The sequence below is a fragment of the Filicampus tigris genome, chromosome 15 (assembly GCF_054856515.1).
Source record: "Filicampus tigris isolate MCC_2025a chromosome 15, RoL_Ftig_1.0, whole genome shotgun sequence".
NCBI classification, from domain to species: domain Eukaryota; kingdom Metazoa; phylum Chordata; class Actinopteri; order Syngnathiformes; family Syngnathidae; genus Filicampus; species Filicampus tigris.
The window spans coordinates 10,072,687-10,098,637 of NC_141231.1; the positions used below are offsets into that span (position 1 = coordinate 10,072,687).

At 40.2% G+C, this 25,951-nt stretch overlaps 1 protein-coding gene across 1 annotated transcript; it reads left to right on the forward strand.

Annotated features, from left to right (window-relative positions):
• Window positions 1-3,024: 3,024 nt before the first annotated feature.
• Window positions 3,025-25,191, forward strand: LOC147135411 (protein FAM163B-like). Its single transcript, XM_086054315.1, has 3 exons — window positions 3,025-3,820; window positions 18,805-18,920; window positions 21,911-25,191. Exons 2-3 carry the CDS (start codon window positions 18,828-18,830, stop codon window positions 22,361-22,363), a joined length of 546 nt encoding a protein of 181 aa, XP_085910441.1. The 5' UTR covers window positions 3,025-3,820; window positions 18,805-18,827; the 3' UTR covers window positions 22,364-25,191.
• Window positions 25,192-25,951: the final 760 nt, after the last annotated feature.

The following is a 25,951-nucleotide window of genomic DNA, read 5'->3' on the forward strand; positions in this document are numbered from 1 at the left end:
TACTATTATGTGATCACATGAAGCAGTCCGATAAATTTCCATTGCACTTGGCATAGGTAAAAATGTTGATTGTGTATAGTAGTTGATCTGATCAATTCCAGGTTCCCTTTAAATCCAGGGCATATTTTCAAATCCTGAATCTTGAATGCAGACCTGCACGTTTTAAAATTGAATTTTGTACACGATAAGATTGAATTGTCTTTTCCTGGACAAAGGGGCCGAGTTTCGGTAAACAACAAAATAAGGGCTTTGGAGATGTGGTTGAGATGGTTTGTATCCAGTAATACAATCAAAATGTATCGTCTCCGAGGTCCGAGTGCAATTCCTTTAACGTGGCCTTCGACTGTCATGTGGCCCGCTTCGTTCGACACGTATTCATACGCCTTGGTCACGTATGTGCTGATGTGTCAGTAATTACAAACAAGGCCAGACGTCACACTGTAGGCATTTTCACCACAGGGAGTGATGCACACAGAAGGGGGGGTGGGGTGGGGGATGGGCACTGAAGAAGGGATTTAGGAGGAAAATGACAGAGCTTTGTGCGCATGTGTGATCATGTGTGTGCGCGTGCTGGTGTTTACGTGGCGGTCCTCTAGGTTTTTACGACTTTATCCTGCACGTGACAAGACCGAAGCAAGAACACACAAATGCACACGAATTAAAAAAAAAAAAAAATCTGTGTTTTTAGAGAATGCCAACCAGTGTGCAGCTGCACATTAGTGTACCTGTGTACCCAATTTCACTTAATTGGCCTAAAAATTATCTATTTACTATGAATAGTTTGTTCAACTATATACGACAGTAACCTATTGTGACAGGCAGTACAATTACTTGCTTATCTATGAGGGCAGAAGGGACATATTGAACCTTAGTATGCATATTTTGTGACACTTTTGTTTGGTGGTTTCCCATGAAATCAGAAGGAGCAGCACAATAATATTAAATTGAAGCAAAAAAAAAAAAAGTAAAATAAACTGTTTACCTTCTACCTAATAATTTCTTTCCTGATTGTTTTTTTTACATAATATTATATAATATCATATTGAGTGCTATTTTCCTTATAGGAAACCCAATTGCAAAATTTGTTTTTGTTTTTCTAGGAGGCTGGCACAGATTCGTGGTGTTTTTATTCATTTCAAAGGGGAAAGATGATTTGAGATAAAACATAATAAATGATATAATGAAAGGCTAGGTATTAGATAAGTGCAATGTAGCCTACTGGACATGCTTCTATTGTAGTTTCTACATGTACCATAAAAGTAAATGGCTTAAAAAGACAATTGGGTTCCCAATATGAAGGTAAGTGTTGCACTTGATGACATTTGCATTTGCAGATTGCTCTAAATATTGATAGCACAGTCTTAAGCATAACTCATCAAGAATCATAGAGGATATCAAGTTATGCACCGGCCAGCAGCGAGGTAAAGTAGAGTAAAAGTCAATTTCAGCCGAACGCCACCAATCCAACCGTACTTTATGCTCATATTCCTCTGATGTTAAATAATTCAAAAGCATATACTCTCCAAGTGCACTAATCTCCATGTCTTTGAGTGTGAATAATGAATGGAATGATAACTCACACACTCACAGCCGATGTGGAACATGGCTGGAGAAGGTGGACAGGAGGAAAGTGGGGAAGGAAGTGGCGAGACAGTTGAATGTTATTGGCAAGGGGGGGGCTGACAGCTGAAGGGGATGTTTGTCACACCCGCAGCTGAATTCCTGGTCGATGTTGTCATGAGGAAGTGAACAAGCCCTGCGGGGACAAAAAAGTGCGATAACATGAGACACTTGCGTCATCCAATTGCAGTTTAAGCGATGTTTTATATTTTATATATTTTATATCCTGATCATCCTGGAAGGGGGATTCCCCCATCTGTGGTCCCTTCTCAAGGTTTCTCACTTTTCCCCAGATGTTTTTTTTTTTTTTTTTAGATTTTCCTTGCCCTCCTCGGGGTTAAGATCAGGGGATGTCGTGTATATGATCTGGTGCATATGTGAAGCCCTTTGAGACTTTCCTGTGATTAAGGGCTATATAAATAAATTTGACTTGACTTGATTTTCTTCCTGTGATTGATTTGATGTGTGTGTGTGGGTGTGTGGGTGGGGGTGTGTGTGTGTGTGTGTGTGTGTGCGTGCGTGCGTGCGTGCGTGCGTGTGTGTGTGTATGTATGTATGTATGTATATATGTATGTATATATATGTATATATGTATGTATATATATGTATATATGTATGTATATATATGTATGTATATATATATATATGTATGTATATATATGTATGTATATATATGTATGTATATATGTATGTATATATATGTGTATGTATGTATGTATATATATATATATATATATATATATATGTATTTATATACGTGTATATTTATATGTATATATGTGTATAACACACCTACTATGTCAACATTTTGTTACTGTCACATGTCTTAATAAATCTATACTATTGGTCAGATTATGGCCCAATCTGAAGTGTTGAAAATGGCCTGCTCTCTTTGACAATGCAATGTTGAACAAACATGCGTTTTTTTGGGTTTTCCTAAAAGTGATTATTTTAGACATACAAGGATTCGGCCCGACAGCAGCACTATTCTCTAACTACGTGAAGCTCTTTGTGAGTCCTCTCTGTGAAAAATGTGCTACAAACATGTTTTTTTCGCAGGCTGGGGTTGTGCATAAATGCTAATCTTCATATAATTGTTGATTGAGCGCCTATCTTTACTCTCTTCCCCTATTGTCCTGTTATTTTCTCTGTGCAGTGCCGATTGCTTACTATGACATTTCATTGCATTCACCCCTCTTTCATTCATTTACTTTCCAGCCACATCCTTCCACTTTCTCAGCATCCAACCATGCACAGCCTGCAGACGCAAAGACTCAAAAGGGACTTGTCCCCCTTTTTTTCTTTCTTACCCCCACCTTCTCCCCCCCCCTCTCTCTCTCTCGCACTCTCGCTCTCTCTCTCTCGCTCTCGTCTCTCATATCCAATGTGAGGCTGTGACTAAAGCGCCATCTCCCAGGCTGCTCGCTCATTGAGCGTGCTCACTGGCACCACCGCCGCATGTTTTCCGTCGGCTCTGCAGGAATCGGCGTGCATTCCTCTATTCTCATGACAAACCCCCCCTCCAGGGTTCATTTATGCTCGTGATGGGCTGCATGGGAGGTAAATAGATTACTGAGCCTGTGCTTTGACTGGTTGTGGATGAGCCGGAACCAAGAAACCAAGCCGGACCCTCCTTGGACTGTGTTTTTTTATTTTATTTTTTTTTTAATGATGTTTTTTAATTTTGTGATGGAGGTGTGGAGTTTTGCTGTCACGCAGTCTCCTCCTCCATCACATATGCCGCTGAGGCTGAGGGGGGTATTCGCGTAGGAGGCTTTTATTTGCTCCATCAGCCTCTCGTGCTCGTCTTTCTCCCAAAAACAACCGGAGCAGTGAATGGAAGCGTGTGTGCAACACTCTGTGTTTGTTTTTTGTTTTATTTTTCCGTGCTTGCATTCAACAGTTTTACATGAGCACAATGTTTTTGGGGAGAGATTCTAGAGACTAATACCTTCTATGCCAATTCCTTTTTGTCTGTTTACACTTCTATTTTTTGTTTTTTAAGTCCAGATCTCAGCTTTTATTTTGACTTACTTAAAAATATATATATATATATATTTATATATTTTCCATCCTCATCCAATTATTTTGTGACTGGGGTCAACCTGAAGACTTTCCATCCAGCAGAGATCAGGAGCTGGCATCCAATCAAACGCCACTACCCTCCATGTGACCTGCTTGATTCATCTTATCTCTGAAGGTAAGGCTGAATCCTCAAGTCTTTCGCCTATTGGCGTTCGATTTAAAATGAATATACCCTCGATGTGATTGTTTCCTCCATTATTTTCCCCCAAAGTAAAGTTTGCAAAGGCAATGGCGCGTCCAATTTCAGAACCACGGATAGCTCTACTGCCTCCTTCATGCCATAATGGGAGACATCTGCTTTTCATCTCCCTGTACACTCCTCAATTTAATGCATAATTGGTTATGGTCCATCTACACTGTATTGAGTGCAGTACCAGTGTGTGTTGTTGGACATGGAGCCAAGCACAAAGGCAACAAAGAGTGAGATGAGAGCGGGGGAAGGTGAACAAGAGTTGCCAAATGCTGACAAAACAGTATGACTTGCGAGTCACCGCTGCTGCAGACAACTGGTTGCCATACTCCCTTATTTTTAGACATTTACCAAAAAAGCCAATATTGATAAAATGGTCGGCGACGCTACTCATCATCTGTGTTTTGCAATGGATGCATTCCGCAGCGAGGTGGCTTTAAGCACAGTTTTTCGGATGTTCATGTTGGAAACTTTTGGGTTCAGCAAGGGGTTTTGTTAAGTTGTTAGTAGGGTTAGTTTACAAAAATCGACGACGATAACTAAAGCTAAAATTTAAACAAACGTTGTTTAACTATAATTATAGTCAAAGTGTCCTTTGTGTTCATCTTTGTCAATTAATAGCATACCAGAGCTTTCAGGGGTAATTTCAAATGTATTTATTTTGGTATTGCTGTACATCCATAGCTACAGAAGTTCAGTTATTTTACAATTGTATTCACTTGTAGGATATACTTAGTGACCTTATTTTTTTTTTTACCTTGCACTTAAGAGATAATCCATATATTAAAAAAAAAAACCTAAAACTAATGAAAACTTAACTAAAACAAAGAATTTTCAAAAACATAAAAACTAAGAAATCTGCTCTAAAAAATCATTAAAACTTACTGAATTAAAAAGACAAACAAAATAAAAAATAACCATAATGGAAAATCCCAAAATATTCTAACCCTGGTAGTTAGCCCCAAAGCGGACTAAAAAGAGGTTTACATATAATTGGAAGCACTAAAATTGTCACTTTTGTAATGATCCTTGCGTTCTCTTTCCCTCTCATTTGTTGCGTGTAAGTGTGTATAAAAACAATTACTTGGCTAAAAGCAGCATTGACATACTTCAAAAATTGCTTGATTTTTTTTTCTAGAATTTTTTGATCACACCAACACAAAAATATATGGTAAATTTTTCTATTTCAATTTATGATTATTTTTTTGTCATTAATTTTCTTTGCTGATTGGCTGGATGAAGTGACATAATGTGAATTTCACCATCCTTACAGTGAAGTTACACTACATTTATATGCATTGGTATTACAATAAATAATATAATGAATGTCATTATGGTCATTATGTAATTGCTACTTCCCGACCAGATATAGTTTCTTTATTATGAATATAATTGCAACAAGGAATCATTTTCAAGGAAGGAATTTCCAATGATATATATATATATATATATATATATATATATATATATATATATATATATATATATATATATATATATATATATATATATATATATATCTTATACAATCCATCCGCTCATTGTGCCTTTTAAAAGGGCCTCCAGCAATGGCAGAAAAGGCGGAGCTTGGGTTCCCATGGCAATGTGCACCAGTGACCCTCCCAATAACCTTGCTCCCCTGGGAGATCAGTCATACTCCACAGATACACACACTGAACCCCCCCACCACACACACACAGAGCGTGACTGTGTGTTTTTACTGCTGATGTTTCAGCACGAGACCCTCGGCCATTAGAGAGCTGGAGTAGAGCTGTGGAGGTGAAGGACGAGAAGGAGGAGGAGGTGGATTGGAGATATCAAAAGAGCTTGATGAAAAAACATGAGGAAAGGTGCAGTGACTAGAGGAGGAGGAGAGCATACGAAATGTGGAAGTCGGGGAGGGGGGGGGGATTCAACAGTGGTCGAAAAACGCAGAGGTAAATGCAATTATGTCCACTTAAGTGCTCACACAGCAGCCTTAATTACCTTTAAAATGCACCACAGGGAGCAAGCATCATTGCAGATCCACTGTGGACCACAAAAAAAAGGGGAAGGATGTGATCATGTTAAACAGTCGCCACCCTGGTACTCCCTTCCTCCAAAGCCGCCCACCCCCACTCCCGGCACCCCCACCCACCACTCGGCTCCACCCTGCCGTGCTCTCTGATGGAGTGTTCTCATGCGCCATCCGCTGGTCAGCTGACCTCATCCCACTGAGTGATTGGGGGGCATGGTCATGAGGGGTGGGGCTGGGGTGGGTGCTAACAGGAAGTAGTGGGAGAGAAGCCATTGTATTACATTAGAGCTACAGTGAACTTGTGGTTCATCATTAGAAAACCTGCTATAGCGCAGATTTTTCAGTGATTATTTTTTTTGTGGTGGTGGAAGTGGAAAAAAAGAAGAGGCGGGCAAAGTCTCCAACTAAAGTCCATTGATAGTTCCCGCAGAGCAGAGACAATATATTCCTTTGAGTATATTTATGTCCTCTATTTATACGTCCCTGCTCACTGTGTGATAAAGCAGCATTTGTCTGAAGGTTTATAGCTAGCATAACATCTATGCAAATTTTTGTTGGCCTGCGTATGTTTTTCCACACTATGGGCCCTATTTTCATGCCCAGTCCAAGTCTAGTGCAAAGCACAGTCTAACTCTATGCATGGGTGGAGTTTGCGCCATTGTGGGAGTGAACACAGCTGATTTGTTTGCCAGCCAATGTAAATGCAACCCCTCCCCTTAAAATTCAATGCAGAGAGAGGCCTGCGGTCTATATTAGTTGTAGATGCAGGAGATTGGCAAGTACATTTAATATGAATTGCGAGAAGATCACCACTTGCGAGTGATGTAATGTTGCCCGTTGTGGAGTGAGCGCTTGGAGACTGCCTTCTACCATCGATCTTGCATCCATGTGTCACCCCAAATAGCTGTGCCGCGGTTAGGGGGTGGTGCTTTCAATAATATTTCTAAGACGATAATCATAATAATCGGTTCAATGAATTGATTTCTACAATGATTCAGAGGAATTGACGCACGCTGTTGTTGTTGAAATACGATGGCATCCACCACTCCACCGGAGCTCATTATCTCTCTGACCGCACCTCGATCGAATCCCCCCATATCATAAAAATATTTACACGTGCCACAATTCAGACCTGCTCAAAGCTAAAGAAAATGCTCGCTTAGAAACGTTTGCACCACCTTTTTACTGTGTTGGCGCGCACAGCCAAATGCGTATTTAGATATGCATCTCTTTATTTCAGCTTGAGTTTTCCATATCGTATTTTCCATCCTTGACAAGTTGCTTCAAGTGCAAAACAAGCTCAAACTTTTTAGTGCAAAGCGCCCACACAACTAACAAAAAGGCGATGCTAAGTCAACCAGTCGCCATAGAAACACAAGCCCTCTTACTGCTTTTTTTTTTTTCCTCTGCTTTCTTCCACAGAACTGTATATATTTGTCAAGGATGCTTTAACATCCATCTTCTCATCCTCTCCAAGGTTCTCTGTCCTTTTGTGTTTAATTCTTTATGTGGCACTAAACCTAATCCAAGTTATCCTATCAAGTATTATTTTATGTTTTCCTTTTCTTTTAATATGTTGCACCTCACTTTTAATCCTCTCTTGAGCCACATTATAAAACAGTGTGATATACTGTACGCATAATACACTGCAATGTAGGCTCGATCGTAAATGTGTACGTTATGTTTTTTATGGGTTAGTTTTCCCATGAAAGTATACGGGGAAAAAAATGCTCCAAAAGTATTGGGACACCCGCTCGTCACACTTACAGGACGTGAAAATGTCACTCATGCTCAACCTTAAGGACATCCTTTCTATTTCCACATCTAAAGGATACATTGTGTACATTTTTTGATGCTTTGGTCAAAATACCCCAAAGATGAACAATTACAGCAAACTTTAGACACCCTATTTCTTGTCTTGCTGAAATCAGCCCGATTTTGTCTCATGGAAGTCATATACTGCTTCTGGCCCGTGTCCTCTCACTCCTGTTGTGTGGAATACTTCACAAAGTAACAAGTGTGTACCACTTATCAGAGGCTAATGCTAATCTGTGCACACAACTCAGTGCAGCTCTGCTTACCTTTTAGCATTGACATACCAACAGGGGCCTCAAACTCGTGGAAGATGTGCGGGCGTCTGCATGTTAGTATTTCAGTGTAGTCCGTCAGCTGCACTCCGGCCATAGCTTGAAAGTGGATCTGGATCTTCACCCAGCCTAGCTGATGCTATCATGGGCGCAGTTTGGCAGTGCGACTTAACAAAAGATTGGCTGGTTTTCTCAATTTCACATTTGATGGGTGGTTAGGCAACCCAAACACACAACTACAAAGTATTTGTATACAATCGATTAAAAAGTACATCACACGCCCACTTTGAACTTTCTATGATGTTGTTGCATGTGGCGTTGTCCATCTTGTGTTTGTCTCCGGTTTATATTGCAAACAAATGTGACCAGATGACATTTTAGGTGCGGTCAAAACAAAGCAGACATAACGGCCTTCGCTGATTTCATACGTGCGGAAAAAGCAGGGCTCAGGTTAAGATCGCAAAACGATTGTGGTCATGGTGACAAGAAATGACATTCTGTGATTTGCAGCACTGAGAAGAGTGGCCCTGCGTTGAACATCGCGTAGAGTGTGTTATACACTTGATTATAAAAGAGATGACGGAAGAAATGAGACACCTGTGCACATCTGGCCAGTCACTGAGTGCGAACGCAACGTGACACCGCCGCGTCCCGATGTTGAAAAGAATCCAGTCCATCAAACATGCCCCTGCACTGTTTAATTATTCCGTTTCATTTTCAGTCACTCGTCAACGAGCTTTGAAAAGTTGCAGCCTTTTATTGGTAAAATGTAATACCGAGCACGGTGTCACATTTTGAGCAGCGTTATTGTGCAGAAAGGAGCAGAAGCGGTATCGCGCATGTTATTTTCTAAATTCCATTCCATTGCCAGATTTCGGTGAGTCACCATGTTCTATAGTGGGAGCGCTGAGGAAGAGGATGTGGGTTGTTGGCAATTTCCAGCCAAGTTACACTGTGTATGGTGGCTGTCACGGCACAACAATTTTGACGATCTTAACTGTCATACACGTTTAAAAATAAAACATTCTACCTTAGATATTAAATAACATTACATTTAGCTAATCAGCAGCTAACTACTTTACATTGATACTGATTGAAGTGGGGCAGCATGGTGAAAAAGCGGTGAGCAAATCTTACTGGCATTTCAGTTTATGGGTTTGAATCTCAGCTCAGGCCTTCAGTGTATAGTTTGCATGTTGTTGTTTTCTCTTCGGAACTATAGCCACTGTGGTTCAACTAATGGCAGTACATTTGACTTTTCTTTGAAAGTGAAAGATGACTAAATTCCTTGGAGAACGCGCTCCAATTTGATAGACTTTGAGTCACGCGCGACAGTTACACGCACTGTAGTGTTGCTCCTCCATCTGCGCATCACAGGCATTGTCTTTCGCGGCTCAGTCGCTGTTCAAAGTCACGTTGAAACAGATGCCTCGCGGTGCTCCCCCGGGGCGCCGGCGCCCCGCATCAGCCTGAGCAAAAGGAGGCAGGGGTGGAGGAAGAGGCTAAACAGACAGGAAACCACCTGCTTAATGTGTTTGCATTGCTAACGCTTTTCCCAGCGGGAGGTCGTAACTGCGCTGGCGCTATTACAACAAATGGCGTCCTCCGTCAGCACAATTTCTCAGGGGCACATTTGACTGACACTGTACTTGTGAACTATTCGCGATATGGTATACATCAAGAATACACATATGTTGCGGACACTAAAACACTGACATTAAAACAGAGGTTAACCCAAACATATTTTTTTTTCAAGAATGTTCCCAGCAGGTTCACTAGTTGAAACACGGCATTCTGATTTATTTTGCGTTTGTTGAATATAAATTAAGCAGCAAAATGCACTCGTTTTTAGCTAGCTCCGGGGGCGGCCATTTTGTCTTCTGTCGACTGAAAATGACATCACAACTGCTCACAACGACCAATCACGGCTGACCTCTTTTCTGAATCTGAGCCATCATTGGTCGTTGTGAGCAGTTGTGATGTCATTTTCAGTCGACAGAAGACAAAATGGCCGCCCCCAGAGATGGCTAAAAACGAGTGCATGAACACTTATTCCAGAAACGCAATATTTATCAGAATGCCTTGTTTCAACTAGTGGGCTTGCATAGAACATATTTTTGGAAAAAAAATGTTTGCGTTGACTTCCGCTTTAATACAGTACTTCTCGCTATTGGCAAATATACTTATAGTTGCCTTTTTCTGTGGAATCGAACACCAGCTATTCACTGAGAAACTGCCTGGTCATGTTTTTTGTGCTCTCTCTGAAACTCACGACAATACCACAAGATGGCGCCAAAATACTGTCTAATAGGAACAAAGCATGTTGGTGCCAAGGAAGTGGAAGTGATACGCATATACATAATTTTGTATGTCGAACAGGAACTAAGTTTAGCCTGGGTTGTTAGTGGAAAAAAATGTCGAGAGTCTCCACCATGTGTAAGCAATTTGGGATCATTATTTGGTAATCCAGTCATCTGCAAGCCATTTATTGTTATTGATATGTTGACTTTGACATTATATTAAATAGGTTAGGATGGATCAAAGTTGGTGGTATATTTACAATTTGAACTACTTGTATTAACATAGGTACTAATCCTAAATACTTTTCAGTGTTTATGCATACAATTTTTCCACAACTTTCGACAGGGCTCAGTCCCTATCCCTATGCAAAGAGTGTGAGAATAGTATAGTAAAAATATGATCAAATAAAATGTATAATTTTATAATAATAGATAGAATCATAGTATCACAAGCTTGAAGTCCGATTTTTGACTTTCAAGTCTACTTTCTGCATGTGAGCACCATTAAAGTTTCAAAATGCCCGTATGAAGACGCTCTGTTCTGTATTCTTTGGACAGTGTAGGCAGCATGTACAGGTGACAAAATGTAATTAAAGGCAATTATTCCCCAATGACTGGAAAGAGAAAGGTCATTCGTTTCTGAGAGGTTGTCACCACTCATACCAGGAAAGCGTTCAGAACTTTGTGTGTTCATTTGCTGCAGAAGTAGAGGTGTCAAAATTAATCGATGAATCAACAACCAAAGTATTTTAATAATCGAGTAATTGTTTGGCGCCACCTCGTGTGACATTGCTTTTTTTTTGTTGTTGAGTTGCTTTTATCACAGAACCATACCAAATGAAAAAACAATTTGTTAAAAAAAAGGAATTGGGCGAATTTTGTTTTGTAATGCATTTCAATGCAAATATGAAATTGTATCATTGAATTGATGCAATAATCAATAGAATAATTGATTAAAAATATTCAATAGCGACAGCTCTAGTGAGAAGTATGGATTATTCCTTGATTGTTAAGAAGTTGCTCAATTGTGCGGAATGGATTGTTGATTAATCTCAATTTGACGCAGTTGAGGTGAAATGTAATGCACTACTTCTCCAGCAGAGGAGCTGTCAATTCAGCCTTGACCAATTTGCTGTCCAAACAAGTCAGAGTGAAAGGGTGTCAGCCATTTTATGGAGAAAGCAAGTGCATAATGTCTTTTCTTGTTGTTGTTTTTGTTTTTTTGTTGTAGTTTCATGTCCAGCATATGTCAAGTTTGTATTAGAAGTTTGAGCCCTGTGGAGGAAACAAATTTCTTTGAGCTGAAAAAGTTTGGAATACCCAAACTTGAGTCTGTACTGTCCTCTTTTTGCAGTCTTATAAGCTGGAGACAAGCCACACTGCACAGCGTGAAATGGGTGGATCGTCAATTCACTGCATGTTGCCACTGTGTGATGAAGTGTGCACTGAAACGTGGCTATGCTGGAGTGAATATCAAGCTTATGCGGCCATGGCAGTCCCTTGATGAATGATCAAATATAGGCCTGTGTTGCTGTAACTCCATCAATGTTTTCCCTCTGATTCCCAGGTTGAATTTGTGCGTCTTTGTTTCCATTTGGAGCAGATGATGGAGACTGTGTGACATTGACGTCATTCCATAAGTGTATCCTCGCTCCCGTCTCCCTGTGAGATGTACGACCAGCCTACCATTGTGAATCTTTCGCCTGAGATGGCTGGAATCGTACATTTCAGCACAGGCTTCAAAGGAAACATTCAACTTTATGTTTATGATGTTGACAGGATTGACTTTTAGGCTCACTAAATAGAAGTACTGTCCTGTGGAATCGTGGTCCACATAATTTGCCGTCCCGATACTCTGTTCAAAGCATTTTTTTTTCCCCGTTAAAATGTGTGAAAATTAATTAAACCCTTCCACCCAGTTATGTTTACCTTGTGTTTATAGGTTTAGTGAAAAAGAAATGAGCCCTCCATTGCCTCTTTGTAAAGCATGCCGTGTTAGGAAGCTGAGCGGGAATTTCCCAAACTGCATTGTGAGATCATGAAACACAAGCGCCGTGTTAAGCTCTCTTTGTTTTTGTCAATTTAGGCTTCCAATAACAGTATCACTTTCTTGGGAGACAAACTGAGGGTAATTTCGAGCAAGAACAAAAATATATATACCGGTACTTGAGTGCGAAATACTCTACATGATGCACGGAGCGAATAATATTTCTAATTGTGCTAGAGAAAGCACAAGTGTTCCGTGTGAGTGTCAAGACTGTTTGTCAACTGAAAAATAGTTTGTAAAGTGAAGTTGAACTGAGGTTCCACTGTATTTGACTTCAATTTTAAGTATTTGTCCAGCCCAGTGAAGCTTTTTGGGAACGTCTCTGCAGATCACAAAATCTTAAAAATCTTTGAGTCTCAGTAGGCCCTGGCTAATACTATTCTTTTTTTTTTTTTTTGGATGAGGGGCAAATTGCTCATTTTGACTCGCTTATTTTGCGCCTTGTGGTCTGTGCCTCACAAAAAAGCTACTGTATATTGTCACATATTATCTGTCACATCCAAATGTCCTATGCCCATATTTGGTCATTTTTTATTAATCATTTGCATGAATTGATACTGTTGGTCAGTACCCACTTGGCTCTGTTTTCTTAAAGCTGAAACCAACCGAAACACATTTTTTTCAACAATATGTCCCCAGCAGGCCCACTAGTTGAAACACGGCATTTTGATTAATATTGCGTTTGTGGAATATGAGTTAAGCATCAAATTCCACCCCTTTTTAGCCATCTCAGGGGGCGGCCATTTTGTCACTTCTGTCAACTGAAAATGACATCACAACTGCTCGGGGCTCAGGTAATGACCAATCACGGCTCAGCTTCAGAAAACAGGTCAGCCGTCAAAATGGCCGCCCCCAGAGATGGCTAAAAACAGGTGGATTAACTCTTATCCCAAAAACGCAATATTTATCAGAATGCCTTGTTTCAACTAGTGGGCTTGCATAGGCAGCCAATGATGTTTTATAGAGCGATGATGTTGGAGTATTTTTCGTGGGGTGACTGCAGAGCTGCAATGAGACAGTGTCAAATGTGAAATGTGACACCGGGCAAGGCTGAATCAGGTGACGCTGCAGTCGTGCGGACAGGACATTGCATTATGTCACGGCTCAAAGGTGTCCGATTGTCTGACCGGGCCCTTTGCTAACTCCAAACATCCGGCGCACGGCGAGCATGCTGATGACTCTTGTTTTTCTTTCTTTCGATTATTTACTTCAATCACTCATTCTGTTCTGTGATGTGCTGGCGATTAATCACTAGTTTGCCGTTCACGCAGCCTAGTGAGCATTGAAATATGGTAATATTTTCGTTAGCCTATGAGGCCAATGGGGGCAGCCCCTAAGGGTTAAACCCTATGAACTTTGCCGAACATTCGTTACCATGACGGCCGGAGGTGACGTCTGAGCATTGGACCGGACTAGAGTGTCTTCTACTTGCAAGAAGCAGAGTGTAGAGTGGGGAAAAAAAAGACAATAACAACCTCTTCACTTGTGGAGGCAACAAAGCTCATTGCAGCTCTGCTTACCTTTTAGCTTTGACACTATGGCAATGGTGTGAGGGACGTGCATCCTTTCGCATGATATTTTTTTGGACAGTGCAGTCGGGCAGCCTGCTTGGGGTGACAGGATGTACAATCGAACCCAGCCCATCATGTCAAGGGCAGAGAAACTCAGTGTGTTGCCAGTTATTTAAATTGAGCCTTGAACGAAGGAAGTGGTCTCGTTCACAGGCACAACTTCAGAACTAGACAGAGAACAAAACATTTACTTGGTTCAATTTCGTACTTAGTGGATGGGCAAGAAATCCAGAGGACACAACTTTTTAAAAATTGTTTTTATACAAGCCGTTAGATTGTTATTTTTCCATAATACGTCCCCTTTAAACTTTCATACATCGATTGAGTGAGTAATAGGGACAAAAAGGTTGTCAATGGACACTTTTTTCATTGAAATAGATTGCATTTCTATTCTAAGAAGTCACAGATATAAAGTAAAGCAGAGCGGTGGAAGTTTTTCACAAAACGCCTTGCCGAACACACACACACACACACACACACACGAGCGTGTGCATGGGTGTGTTGACAGCCTAAACTTGTAACAGTGCCACTCTCATTGTTCACCACTTCGCAAGTGTTCCCAACCCGCTCCGGCTGAGAGCCTGTCAGCGGCCATTATTTCCAGCAAGACCTCTGCTGTGATCTCTGCCATGTTCCATCAAAGTGTGGCGCTTTATTCCCGTGTTGTTGTCTGAGCGCGTTAGGGGCGACTGAGGATTGCCGCTAACCTCGTGTCACGATGGTGGACTAACACCAGCCAAAGCGGCGCGATTACACACTGTGGAGTGTTATGCATGTGTGTATTGTGTGTGCACGTGAATAATGAGCACTGCGGTAACACACTGATCAGGTTAAGGTGGCCTCAAGAGACACATTGCTAGCCTACTGTGCACAATGACTAATTGCATTATGCATGTTGACGGTTTCGATGTGTATATGTGTATGTAGCTTGATAAATTGCGTGTGTGAGTGTGTGTGCACCAATTAGAGAAGGGTGAACGGCTAAAGACTAACACCGCTGCTCAAGAGGAACAGCTCAATACCGCAACACAATAAACTGGGGGCCGCGCAGACTAGTCGACTTGCGCAGACTAGTCGACTCGTGCAGACGAGTCGACTCGTGCTGACTTGCACAATTGTTGTTAGAGCTGGGCATTAACTCACCGCTATTCATGTGTTTTTGACTGGAGGGCAGAGCAGCCTCAAGCCACAGATGAGTTCACCTAATGGAATTAGTCCATCACCTTATTTGAATTAAATTGTTCCCTATTTTGGAATGTGCAGCTTTGGTAAGCGAGGGAGAAGCAATTCAAGGGGAAAAAAAAACAGGCTCAAGCAGGATTTGGACTAATCAAAGTGAAAGGACAGCGGGGAATTATTCCACTGCAAATGAAGAGGTCCATGATTACTTGCATGCATTAATTTTCTATACCGATTATTAGTGGGTGTGCGGGAGAAACACATCCAAATTCTTACCATGTAGACCACGTTGCTGTGGTAGGTCCAAAACAAGGACAAGTTTGGCCAAGTTGTGCAAATGTTATTTGGCTGTTCCGGTGGCAAGCACACCAAGCGACTTGCTAGAAATGTGCTTTTGTTGTAATATATATTTTCTGCATAAATTTGGTGCATGAGCTGTCTATCGTCGATGAATATATCACTGCAGATGCTGCACCGATCACCTGTCGATCTCCAGCTCAAGCCCGCCCTCACTCATGAACAGAATCAAATCCGATTCACTGCCGTCAATGCGGACCAAACTCCGACACTAGTCATACGGGGACCGAACAGCCTGTATCACAGGGGGTTCGATAGCCTTTATTCCTGAAGCACCCCCCACAAAACTCCCCAAGTGGCTAATGTAAGATAGCTAATACAACATTAGCCAAGGTATCAGAGTTGGAGGTTTACATGTTGGAGTGTGGAGGACCCAAGTGCAGGGAAGCAAGAGCAGCAGTAGAGTTTAAAGAGTAAAGAGTTTATTTACAAAAGAAGAAAATGAAATCAAACAAGGCCTGTGGACTAATCAAAAATACTAAATTAAGTCCATAAAGTATGAGATTCAAAGTAACAAGCACTGTGAATGGACTCGTCACAACTGGGAACATGGTGTGACAAGCGCATGTGGCAAATGACAACAGAAACAATGAATTAACAAAGACTGAAAGAAACTAGAGAAGTAAATGCAAGCAAATTGATGAGACGATGAGCGACAAAACATGAGTGGCTAAGGGAGTTGATCGGTTTAAATGATAAAATGAGTTCAGAGCAGGTTGAACATTCAATCGAGTTATCATACTAATGTACTCATTAACATAATGGTTAGCATTATTAGTGTGTCCTGCATACATCTCATGCAACTGTAAAATATAACTCACTCTTACATTACTATGATTGTGTGATGAATTTGACAAAGCTCAACGTTTACAGTATTTCTAAAGCTGTCATACTAGCATACTCATTAACATGTTGGATGGCATGTTTAGCATATTGAGCTCATTTGGTTTTAACTTAGTCATTTAATATTGAATGTGTTTTTTCAAAATAGCCAAGTTACCGTATCTACATGTTTTAAATAATCATAATAACATGAGTTCGGCGCAAGTGGAATATTTATTATAAAGTTTTGAAACTAGAATTCTCATTAGCATGATGGCTAGCATTATTAGCATATTGCAGCAACTCATTTGATTCCACTATTACTCTTTTCAAGTGAAGTAATAAATGAAAACATAGCCAGTAAGATTATCTCCATATTTTAAATTATTATAAAAAAAAAAATTTAGAGCAGGCTGAATATTATTTCTAAAAATGTCATACCACCATAAGGCTCTTTACCTCACAGTAGATAGGGTTAACATTTGTAATAATGAGCCCATTTCTAAAATATGACTCAGATTCATTCAAGGTTGTAGGATAAACTGAACATCGCCCAAACTGTTGTATCTATGCCCTACATAATTATGATCAAAATATTTTGAAGCGGGTTGAACATTGTTTGTGGTCAAACTGCCCTCCTCATTAGCATGGTGGCTAGCATAAATAGCGTTTCTGTCGTGAGGTCATTAGATTGTAAAATCTTACTCACACATATTCAAGGTTGTAGGAAAAACTGAATTTAGCACCAAAAAAAGTTTATCTTTGTCATGAATAACCTTATTTGTGAAGTTTTTATACTACCATAATCATTTTCATGACGGCATGCATGATTAGCATAGTGAGCTCAATCTGTTGCAAATTGTAATATAAATCATTGTGTTAGAAAATGCAGTAAATAGTACATTGTTACACATGCATAGTTTACATGCTTTTTTTGGTTGATTTTTGTTTTACGGCCTGCACCAGTTAACTGTCAATGCCGACTGCCCTCTTGCTGATAACAAAATTGAAAATATTGATTGGCTCGATCAGTAATAATCAGTCTTTTGAGTTGTCATACGTTAATTTTTGTTTTTTTTCTTCTTCTCCAGCAACTGTGGCCCAAAAATAAAGTACGCCTACTCTTCACTGATGTAAGGGTGAATAAATGTTTCACACCTGCTGCAATGTAAATCTTAAGCAAAAAGTCATTGTTCTTTGTTGTTTCCTCGTATTGATCTGGTTGAGAATGATTAGAATCCAGCTGTATTACAGCCTGGCAGAGCTGCTGTGTCGTGTTAGTGGACCGGATGCATTGCTTTTGTTGCCTGAGCCATGTTATACGGTCCGGCAGTAGGAGTGGGCTATACATTAATTGGAATTAAATCAATGCAAACTATCTATATGGAGGTATAAATATCAACACCAACGTGGTGTCCGCGGGCACCAGCTAGCTTGCAGGCCTGTTCCAAATATAGCTCACCAGTTATGGGGCATTGTCATTTTCTAGGAAAGTTATACTGTATACTCATTTGATGATTTGAAATGTAAACAATGGAAGATAATTCTAAGAATAAAGTGTTACATAATAGTATTTATCTGTTTTGTAATTATTGTGAGAAACCATTTACATGCATAATGTCTTCAATCCAAAAAGATGTTGTAAATTAAGGTTTAAAAATTCCCCCAAATGTTTCAGACGGACATCATAGTGGTAGAGTGGTTAGCACATCTGTCCCATAGTTTTTGGGTCTCAGGTTTGAATCATAGCTCAAAACAGATCGTGGATGTATGGGATTAGTAGATATCGTATCATCAGGCTAAGACACTTTAAATAAATAAGAGAACATATCACAAGTTGAAGTAGTTTTAAGAAACTTTAAATGGGGAAAAAAAACATAATCATAAAAAATATATCTACAGCGTTTTTTGTGATGCTGTCAATTTTTGTCCTTAGGGGCAAATAAGTGAGGATGTTTAAAGTTTAATTGGCTAGTTAGCGAAAATAATGTGTTCTGTTTATTCATTGATGTCTTCTTTTCATGACATAATCACACTGTTTTTGCCTTTTGTCAGCATCCCAGTGCTCCCTTTTATCCCCTATCCTGTTTCACTTGCTCCCAGCATCTCCATCCCCTTCAGTCCCCATTGTCTTCATTTCATATCCACTCATCATATCTGTCTCTCATCCTGACCTTCTCCTCTCTCCCTCTCTCCCTCTTTCTCTTTCTAGTTTATTTGGCTCTTTTCCAGTCTGCTCTTTTTTCAGCAAATCTCAATTTCTTGTAATCAAACATTCCCAAAGAACTTTTTATTTTTCCCTGTTTGCCCCAAACGCTTTCAAGCCTGAGCTGACACAGCGAGCAGGTCTTGCCAGATGATTCTATTACATTTATTTGTAACAGCTGGATAATTCAATAAGCGGTGGTGAGATGACACGCTGGTGTAATCTACTTGATGGTGCCTCTCCATTGTGAGCCTTCTGCGTGCTCATTATTGTCGTCCTGGTCTTCACCTCTCTTTTTTCTTCCTCCTCGTTGCTCTATGCAGGCAGTTGATGGAGAGCCATTCGAATGACAGCCGGGACAGTGGTCATCACCGGTGGAATTCTTGCTACGGTCATATTACTCCTTATCATCGCAGTACTGTGCTACTGCAGGCTGCAGGTGGGTGTACATGCATTACCGGAGTCGAGGAGCATCCAGCTTGTTTTCTTATTAGTTGTATTTAAAATAAAAAAAAAGTTGAGCTACAGATCCTGAAGACTGGCACCAAAGTTTGGCTACATTTTTGATTTAACAGGAGAAAACACACGGTGGATTTAGATAATTTGCAAGCTGTGGCACGCACAATCAATTTAGAAGAAATGAAAAGAAATGACATCAGAAATGACACCAGTGTTATAAAAATATTAATTTAAGCCTTGAACAACATCTGATGTGGCCTGTGTCAACCTGCTCCTTGTCAAAGAAAGATTTTTAATTAAAGCCAAAGTCAACCAGCTCTAAAGTATATTTGGGAAATGAAGCATATCAGTATTTTTACATATTATCATTAACAGAGGTTCATTTCTTTTTAGAAGTGAAGAAGGTTGAAAACATTGAAATACAAGACATTGTATGGCATTGCAACCAGAGCTCCCTGTGTTCCGCCTTGTACAAAAATACAATACACAATGAGGCGTATGCTCCTCTTCATATTTGTGCTTTGCTTTAGACTTCACCGACTCTTCCCTTGTGATTCCCACAGTCGGGCTGACAGGTACATAACCGTTAGCAGCAGCGACTTCCAGTATACCTAAACTAATCACACAAATTTTGCCAGCAGAAATAGTGGCAAATCATTGGCATTGTTGGTTGTATTTTGAAAGTGGGAAACTAGAAGAAAAAAAAAGACTTTTGCATTATATTCTGTTAAAACCAAGTGTCTTATTGTGGTTGTTTTAACTCACTCCCTGCCATTGACGTATTTATTTGTCTTTTCGCAGTGCACCCATTCAATGCCAAGAACTCCTTTATATTTTTTTTGTTATTTTTTCAAGCGTTGGGGTAAAAGAGTGTCTGAAAATGTCCAGCAGTGAATGAGTTAACCTTCATCCGTTTAGTAGTTGGTTTAGTTGTCCATGTAAGAATTGTAAGGGTTTTTGCTGTTAAGGGAGTTCATATATTTAAGGTGCAGCTAGCGAGAACTGTCAGAGATGCATCCAAATGCTGTCTGGCAGAGAGTAATGGCAAGAGAACATCGTTGAGACGGGCCAAAGACATATTATATTATGAAGACATTATAAATGGAACTGGACATAGTGACCCTCTAGAATAGGAAATTAACTTGTACTTGCCAGATTGTTTGAGGAGTGTGCAGACTAAAAACTCATATCTGCACTCACCAAAGTGTGTTTGCATAGTTTTCATTTCACACCAGCCTCGCAAAGAAAGGAACATGCGCTGACTTACATCAGCTATTCTGCCTCAGTGGCTCTCCTGTCTGAGCCAGCGGTAAATCATTCATGAGATCTTTTTTTTTTTTTTGGACGAATTCCCCCCTCATTCGTCATTTTACATCAGTTTCATTTCCCAGCGAGTAGGTCCTCTCTTTTTTAGCAATGTCTGATTTCATACGAGACAAACCTCAGATCACATTGGTGGGGAGTAGTTGGAGTAAAAAAAAAAAAACCTTGCCCCAGAATCAGTGATAGTGGTCTCCTAATTGTATGTAAAAATGCCATATACTTGCATATCGTTGCTGCCCTGTGAAAAATACTGATGTCCAATTTTGGGGAAAAAAAAATAATTTTCACGTTAATGCGATGTCTGTGAGGCGGAAACACCATTACCGTAAAAAAAAAGAAAATTGAAAAAAATGGATTTGTTTTTCACAGGACAGCGACGATATGCTCTGCAGCTCTGCAGTTTGAAATCACAACTGTGAATACTGAGAGAAGCTGTCCCTGAGCTGGATTAAAAAGATTTATAAGGAAACAAAATGTATGTGCTTACTTTAAAGTGCATGGAACAATTTTGGTAAATTTGTAGGGCAAAGTACTCATTTTGGTGAGGCTGGAGGACAAGCCTTCTTCGGTCATCTTGTAGGGTAAAGAATCATGTTTGCTGAGTTCATCTGGCATGGAATCATTTGGCCACTTTATCTGGAAAGGAACCAAACAAATTTGATGAGTCAGTAGAGTAAGAAACTATGTTGGGTAACGTTACAGGACAAAGAAACATATTTGGGAACTTCACAGAAATGTACTGTATATTTGATATAGAGGAAGGAACCATAGTTGGTGACATTATCACAAACATTTTAGTGAAAAGAACAAGATTTCGTGATATTATAGTGGAAGAAACCAGATGTGATGACTTTTAGGGCAAGAAACCATAAATAGTGATGTTATAGGGAAAGGGGACATATTTGGTCATTTGATAGGACTAAGCCTATAAATGTTGTAGGGCACAAAGCCATTTTGGGGTAACTATAGGGGTAAGGAACCACATCTGGCAATTTTATACAATAGGTTAAGAAATATGTAATAGTAACTTTGTCAGGAAAGAAACCTTATTTGGTACGGTTATAGAGCAAGGAACCATGATTGGTAAGTTTATAAAGACTGTATTGGGTAACTCTACTATTGGCCTAATTTGACTCATTTTCCAAATTATAATTTTACTGCAATGCTTATAGTGTAAAGCAGGGGTCAGCAACTTTTTTTGAAACTCCATCCCTTTCATTGTTGATTGTCCTGCTAGCTTTTCCCCATAGACACTATGATTTGGCATTCCCTGCACTGCTGACCTTTGACCTTTTTTTTTTTTTTTTTTTTTGTAATATTGTTACTAGCAAATTTACACCAATGCAAGTGTGATTTAAAAAGAACACCATTCAGAAAGAAATCATATTTCTGGATTTTTTTTTAGAACAATAACACACACACACGAGCACACAATAAAATGGTGATCTATTCTTAGAACAGGTCCGTGGGGTACTCGAGTGGTTATTGGGGGCTCCCGTTGGTGACATTTGGTGTAAAGAATCGCCCTTTTCTGTTCCTTAATTTCCTTCAGTGTCATTTTGAACACCCCCCCCCCCTCCTTTTCTGTGTGTACTTTAATGACATTGATTCTTTGACCTCCATCTTTTCTCGTCCTCCCGTCACCAGTATTACTGCTGTAAGAAGGAGGAGTCCGAGTCGGAGGAGGAGGAGCCAGACTTCGCCGTCACGTCGCGTCTGCCGCCGGTCCACTCCAACCACAACATTGTGGCGGCCACGGCCGCCGCCTCCTCCGTTCCCAATGGCCCCGCCCTCTTCCCCACCCCGCCGCTGGCCCGGAAACTGACACGCTCGCAGACCTTCTGTCCGTCGTGCACCCACTACGAGCTGCCCTTCTATCTGCAGCCTCCTGCTCCCCCGCCGGTTCACCATCAAGCCGATGGCCTGAGGAACGGCGGCGAGCGGGTCAGCTACCGCAGCATGCCGCCACCCCCGCAGCAGCCGGACATGGAACTTCCCGTGCCTGTCAACATTTCCAACTACCGTAAGCCGCACTTGGCCCGCTCGGTCACTATGAGGGAAATGTTCACTCGCAGCTGTAGCATCAGCACTGATGTTTAGCTGGACCTGCAGGCTATACTAAATGATGGATGTGTCCGATGTCATTGTGATCCCGATAGTCCAACTTGGTATCATCTGATGTGGTCTGCTTTGGACACTCAACTGGCTCTCAGGACTCAATTTACTACAGTATGTTCAGGTCAAGGAACTCATTTAAACCCGGAACACAACACTGAGTTTGTGACTTTAACTGTTGAAGTATTCCAGTTGTTATATAACCTCTTGGCTTGATAACGCTTTTGTAAAATATTACAAAATGTAATTTATATAGTCAGGCCTCTCTTCTCCGGGATGACATCACGGTCAGGGATTTTCTCTCTGCCATAGCTGCTACAAAACAAAGCAAAATATGATTAGGAGCTGTGTTTCCCTGCCATGGAAGGATCCGTCTGCTCCTCCATGCACAGATTATGGAGATTATGAAACATAATTCAGCGCCTGTGGGACGGGGGTGCCTTGTTTTTTGCAGATAGATTTAACTTTGGCTGTGATGTCCAAATGACATAAAGGGCTTGCAGAAGATAGAAATCCTCTATTTATTTTCCCCCAAATCATTTCAGTGTACTTCGTAGATGGATGTCCACAGAAGTAGCGCGAATCTGTCAGTTATACGCTCACATGACTGTGAATGTATAATCTATTTAATCCTTCAAGACATTATCGCAAGAATTTAGTAAGAAACGGTACAATAGACTGCACCAAAAAAAGAAATATTCATTCTTTGAAAAGTATATTTTTAAATGTATTTTTGCCATACAAATGCGTTGCCACCATTTCAGTTGTTATAGTAAGGTCATACGATTTCTGCATTTTTTTTTTTACCTCATAATAGGACATGGAACCAAATTGGGTGACTACATTTGGTTACTTTTTCGGGCAAAAAGCACCAACTGGTAACTTAAGGTGACTTAATACAGCAATGAGCCATATTTGGTGACTTCATAGAGTAATTTAATAGTAATAGTTATTTAATAATGTTACAAGGCAAGAAACCATATTTGATAATTATGTAGGGAAAAAGAAACAACATTTGGGGACATTATAAGGACAAGGAACCGTATTTGAAAGCTTCATAGCAAAAGGAATTGTATAAAAGGAATCCCTATTTGTAAAGGTATGAAGCCATATTTCGTAACCTTACACAGAAAGGACACATTTGATGGCATTAAAGAGTCAGAACCATACTTGGTGAGTCTGTAGGGCAAGGAACCTTATCTGGTGGATTTTCAGAGTAAGGAACCATATTTGGTAACATTATAGAGAAAAGAGTTCATACTTGGTGACTTTTTGGACAAGAAACTACATTTGGTAATATTCCAAGGAGCCCTATTTGGTGAGTTTATAGGGCATGGAACCGTGTTTGGCAACTTTATCGGAGAAGAAACCATATTTGGTAATTTCATAGAAGGAAGAACCATATATAGATGCACAAAAACGTATTTGCAAAACTTATAGTGCAAGGAACCATATTTGGAAACTTCACCAAGGAATTAATTGTATTTGGTAATAGAACAGGGAACTGGGTGGGTGACATTATAGGGCAAAAAAATCCCATTTACGAAGTTTATAGGGAGTGAAACTATGATAACTTTAGGGCACGAAAATATATTTGCGACCTTAAGAGGCAAACAAATCATGTTTACTAACTTTATAGGCAATGAGTACGACCTGAAAAGTAATCAAAAGGGGAGAAAAAAAGAGAGCTAATGAAGAAAAAGCATATTGTGCTTTTACTGGTCATGTTTTAATTACTTAGGAAATGTTACTGAAGGCAAAACAATGTAATGTACTATAATACATTTTCTGGGGTTAGAAATGATTTTAAAAAATCATCCTTTTTGTATGAAACTAAGAAATCCTACTAAATTCTCATGGGAACCATGCATTGATTTTTTTTTTTTTTTTTCACCCATGTGCTAATCTGCAGCAATTATGCTGAAAATGATTTCTTTACAGGTTGACGGCATGTACCGCTTTCTGTCATAACCAGGACTGACGATACAACAAGTTAAAATGTAATTATGGATTATTCCTTAAAAAAAAAAAAGAGACTCCACTCTCCTCAGCCCTTTGCTGAAGCTCCATGGACTCTTCCAGCCTACTCCTTTCTGTTGTCTTTGGTTTGTCGTTTTTCTCGATGAGGATTAATCATGCTTTGAAGGCAATTTTCTAAGTAGTTAACTTTATGTCCACTCGGAAAATGCGTCAGAGTAAGGAGTGGTCCTACTCTACTGAGCGACCTTGCTGGAACGCTGCCGCTTGGACTGTGAAGCAGCGGCTTTTGAATTTTGATGGTCTTAACGAATGGAATTAATTACGGCTTAATAACAAGAGGAAGTGAAAGTGGATCCGACTACATTGGACAACATTCCCCCTTCAAATGGATGCTGTTGCACATCCTCTTTTTTTTTTTTTTTTTTTTTTTTTTTTTTTTTTGCTCACTCTCTTTCTCTCTCTGTTTATCCTATTACAGAGCAAGCTCATTTATTTTTTCCAACAGATCAAACATGGAGTGATTGACATGCTTTCCTGCAAATACACAAACATTGCAATGCTTTCCTTGCTAGTGAGGCGACGAGACGGTTGCACAGGGAACTTGGTGCCATAACGAAAGAGACAAACTCTATTCTTGTTAGTATTATCCAGATTATTACAGATATGTATTCAAATGCAGTGTTGATTTTACGTCAAAAGTGTTTGAATTACTGTTTCTTTCATGAACCAGCTGTTTTGTTTTCCAAAAGTACAACAGACATTTACGTCACTGTTTCAAAATGGATAGCTGGCTAACAGACACAGTGTTAATAATAAAATGGTGTTAAAACGTATTTGATGTCTTTGGACCAATGACAATTATTCCATCAACATGCAATTAGCATCCACATTCAAAATGTTTTTTTTTCGGGTATCAAGTCCAAGTGAAGTCTCAGATCTTTGGGCTTGATGCAAAGACACATCGCAAGTCTTCTGGGTTGGAATACATCAATCCTGTTTTTTTTTTTGTTTTTTTTACCTTTAACCACTAGCGGAGTAGGATTATTTTCTTAGAGGGGCATGGGGGGGGGGGGGGGGTCAAGGATATTTCAGGGGATCCGCACAACTCTTTTTTTTGGGGGGTTTTGTTTTGTTTTTACAAACACCCAAAATTCTTGAGTAAACGCTGATAAAAATTCAGTATATGTCTCGTATAGGGGGTGGGGGGAAACATGAGAAAAAAATCCTGGATACCCAAAAGTCAATTATCTGGTCTGGCATCTGGGGGGGTCCAAGCATATTTTAGGGGGGCCTGTGCCCCTGCGGGCCCCCTCCATCTCTGCCAGTGACCTTAACGCAGGGAACAGTACCCACATACCGATAAGTATTTTTACCCACTTGAGATCAAAGTCAGTAAAGGGCCAGTTTTCTGATGCCACTCCGCTCCGTCTACTGGAGCCTATCCCAGCTGACCTTGAGCAAGAGTTAATGAATACACCCTGAACTAGTTGCAAGTCAGTCGCAGTTCTCGGATGTCTCTAAAAGATCATCTTGAACAATTTGATAAATGATAAGTACCCGACTCGTTGCAGACGGTAAGTGTGACTGTGTCTA

Coding starts and splice junctions, on each gene's coding strand:
- LOC147135411 (XM_086054315.1), top strand. CDS start 18,828: ATGACAGCCGGGACAGTGGTCATCACCGGTGGAATTCTTGCTACGGTC. Junction 18,921..21,910: donor TGTGCTACTGCAGGCTGCAG/GTGGGTGTACAT, acceptor TCCCGTCACCAG/TATTACTGCTGTAAGAAGGA.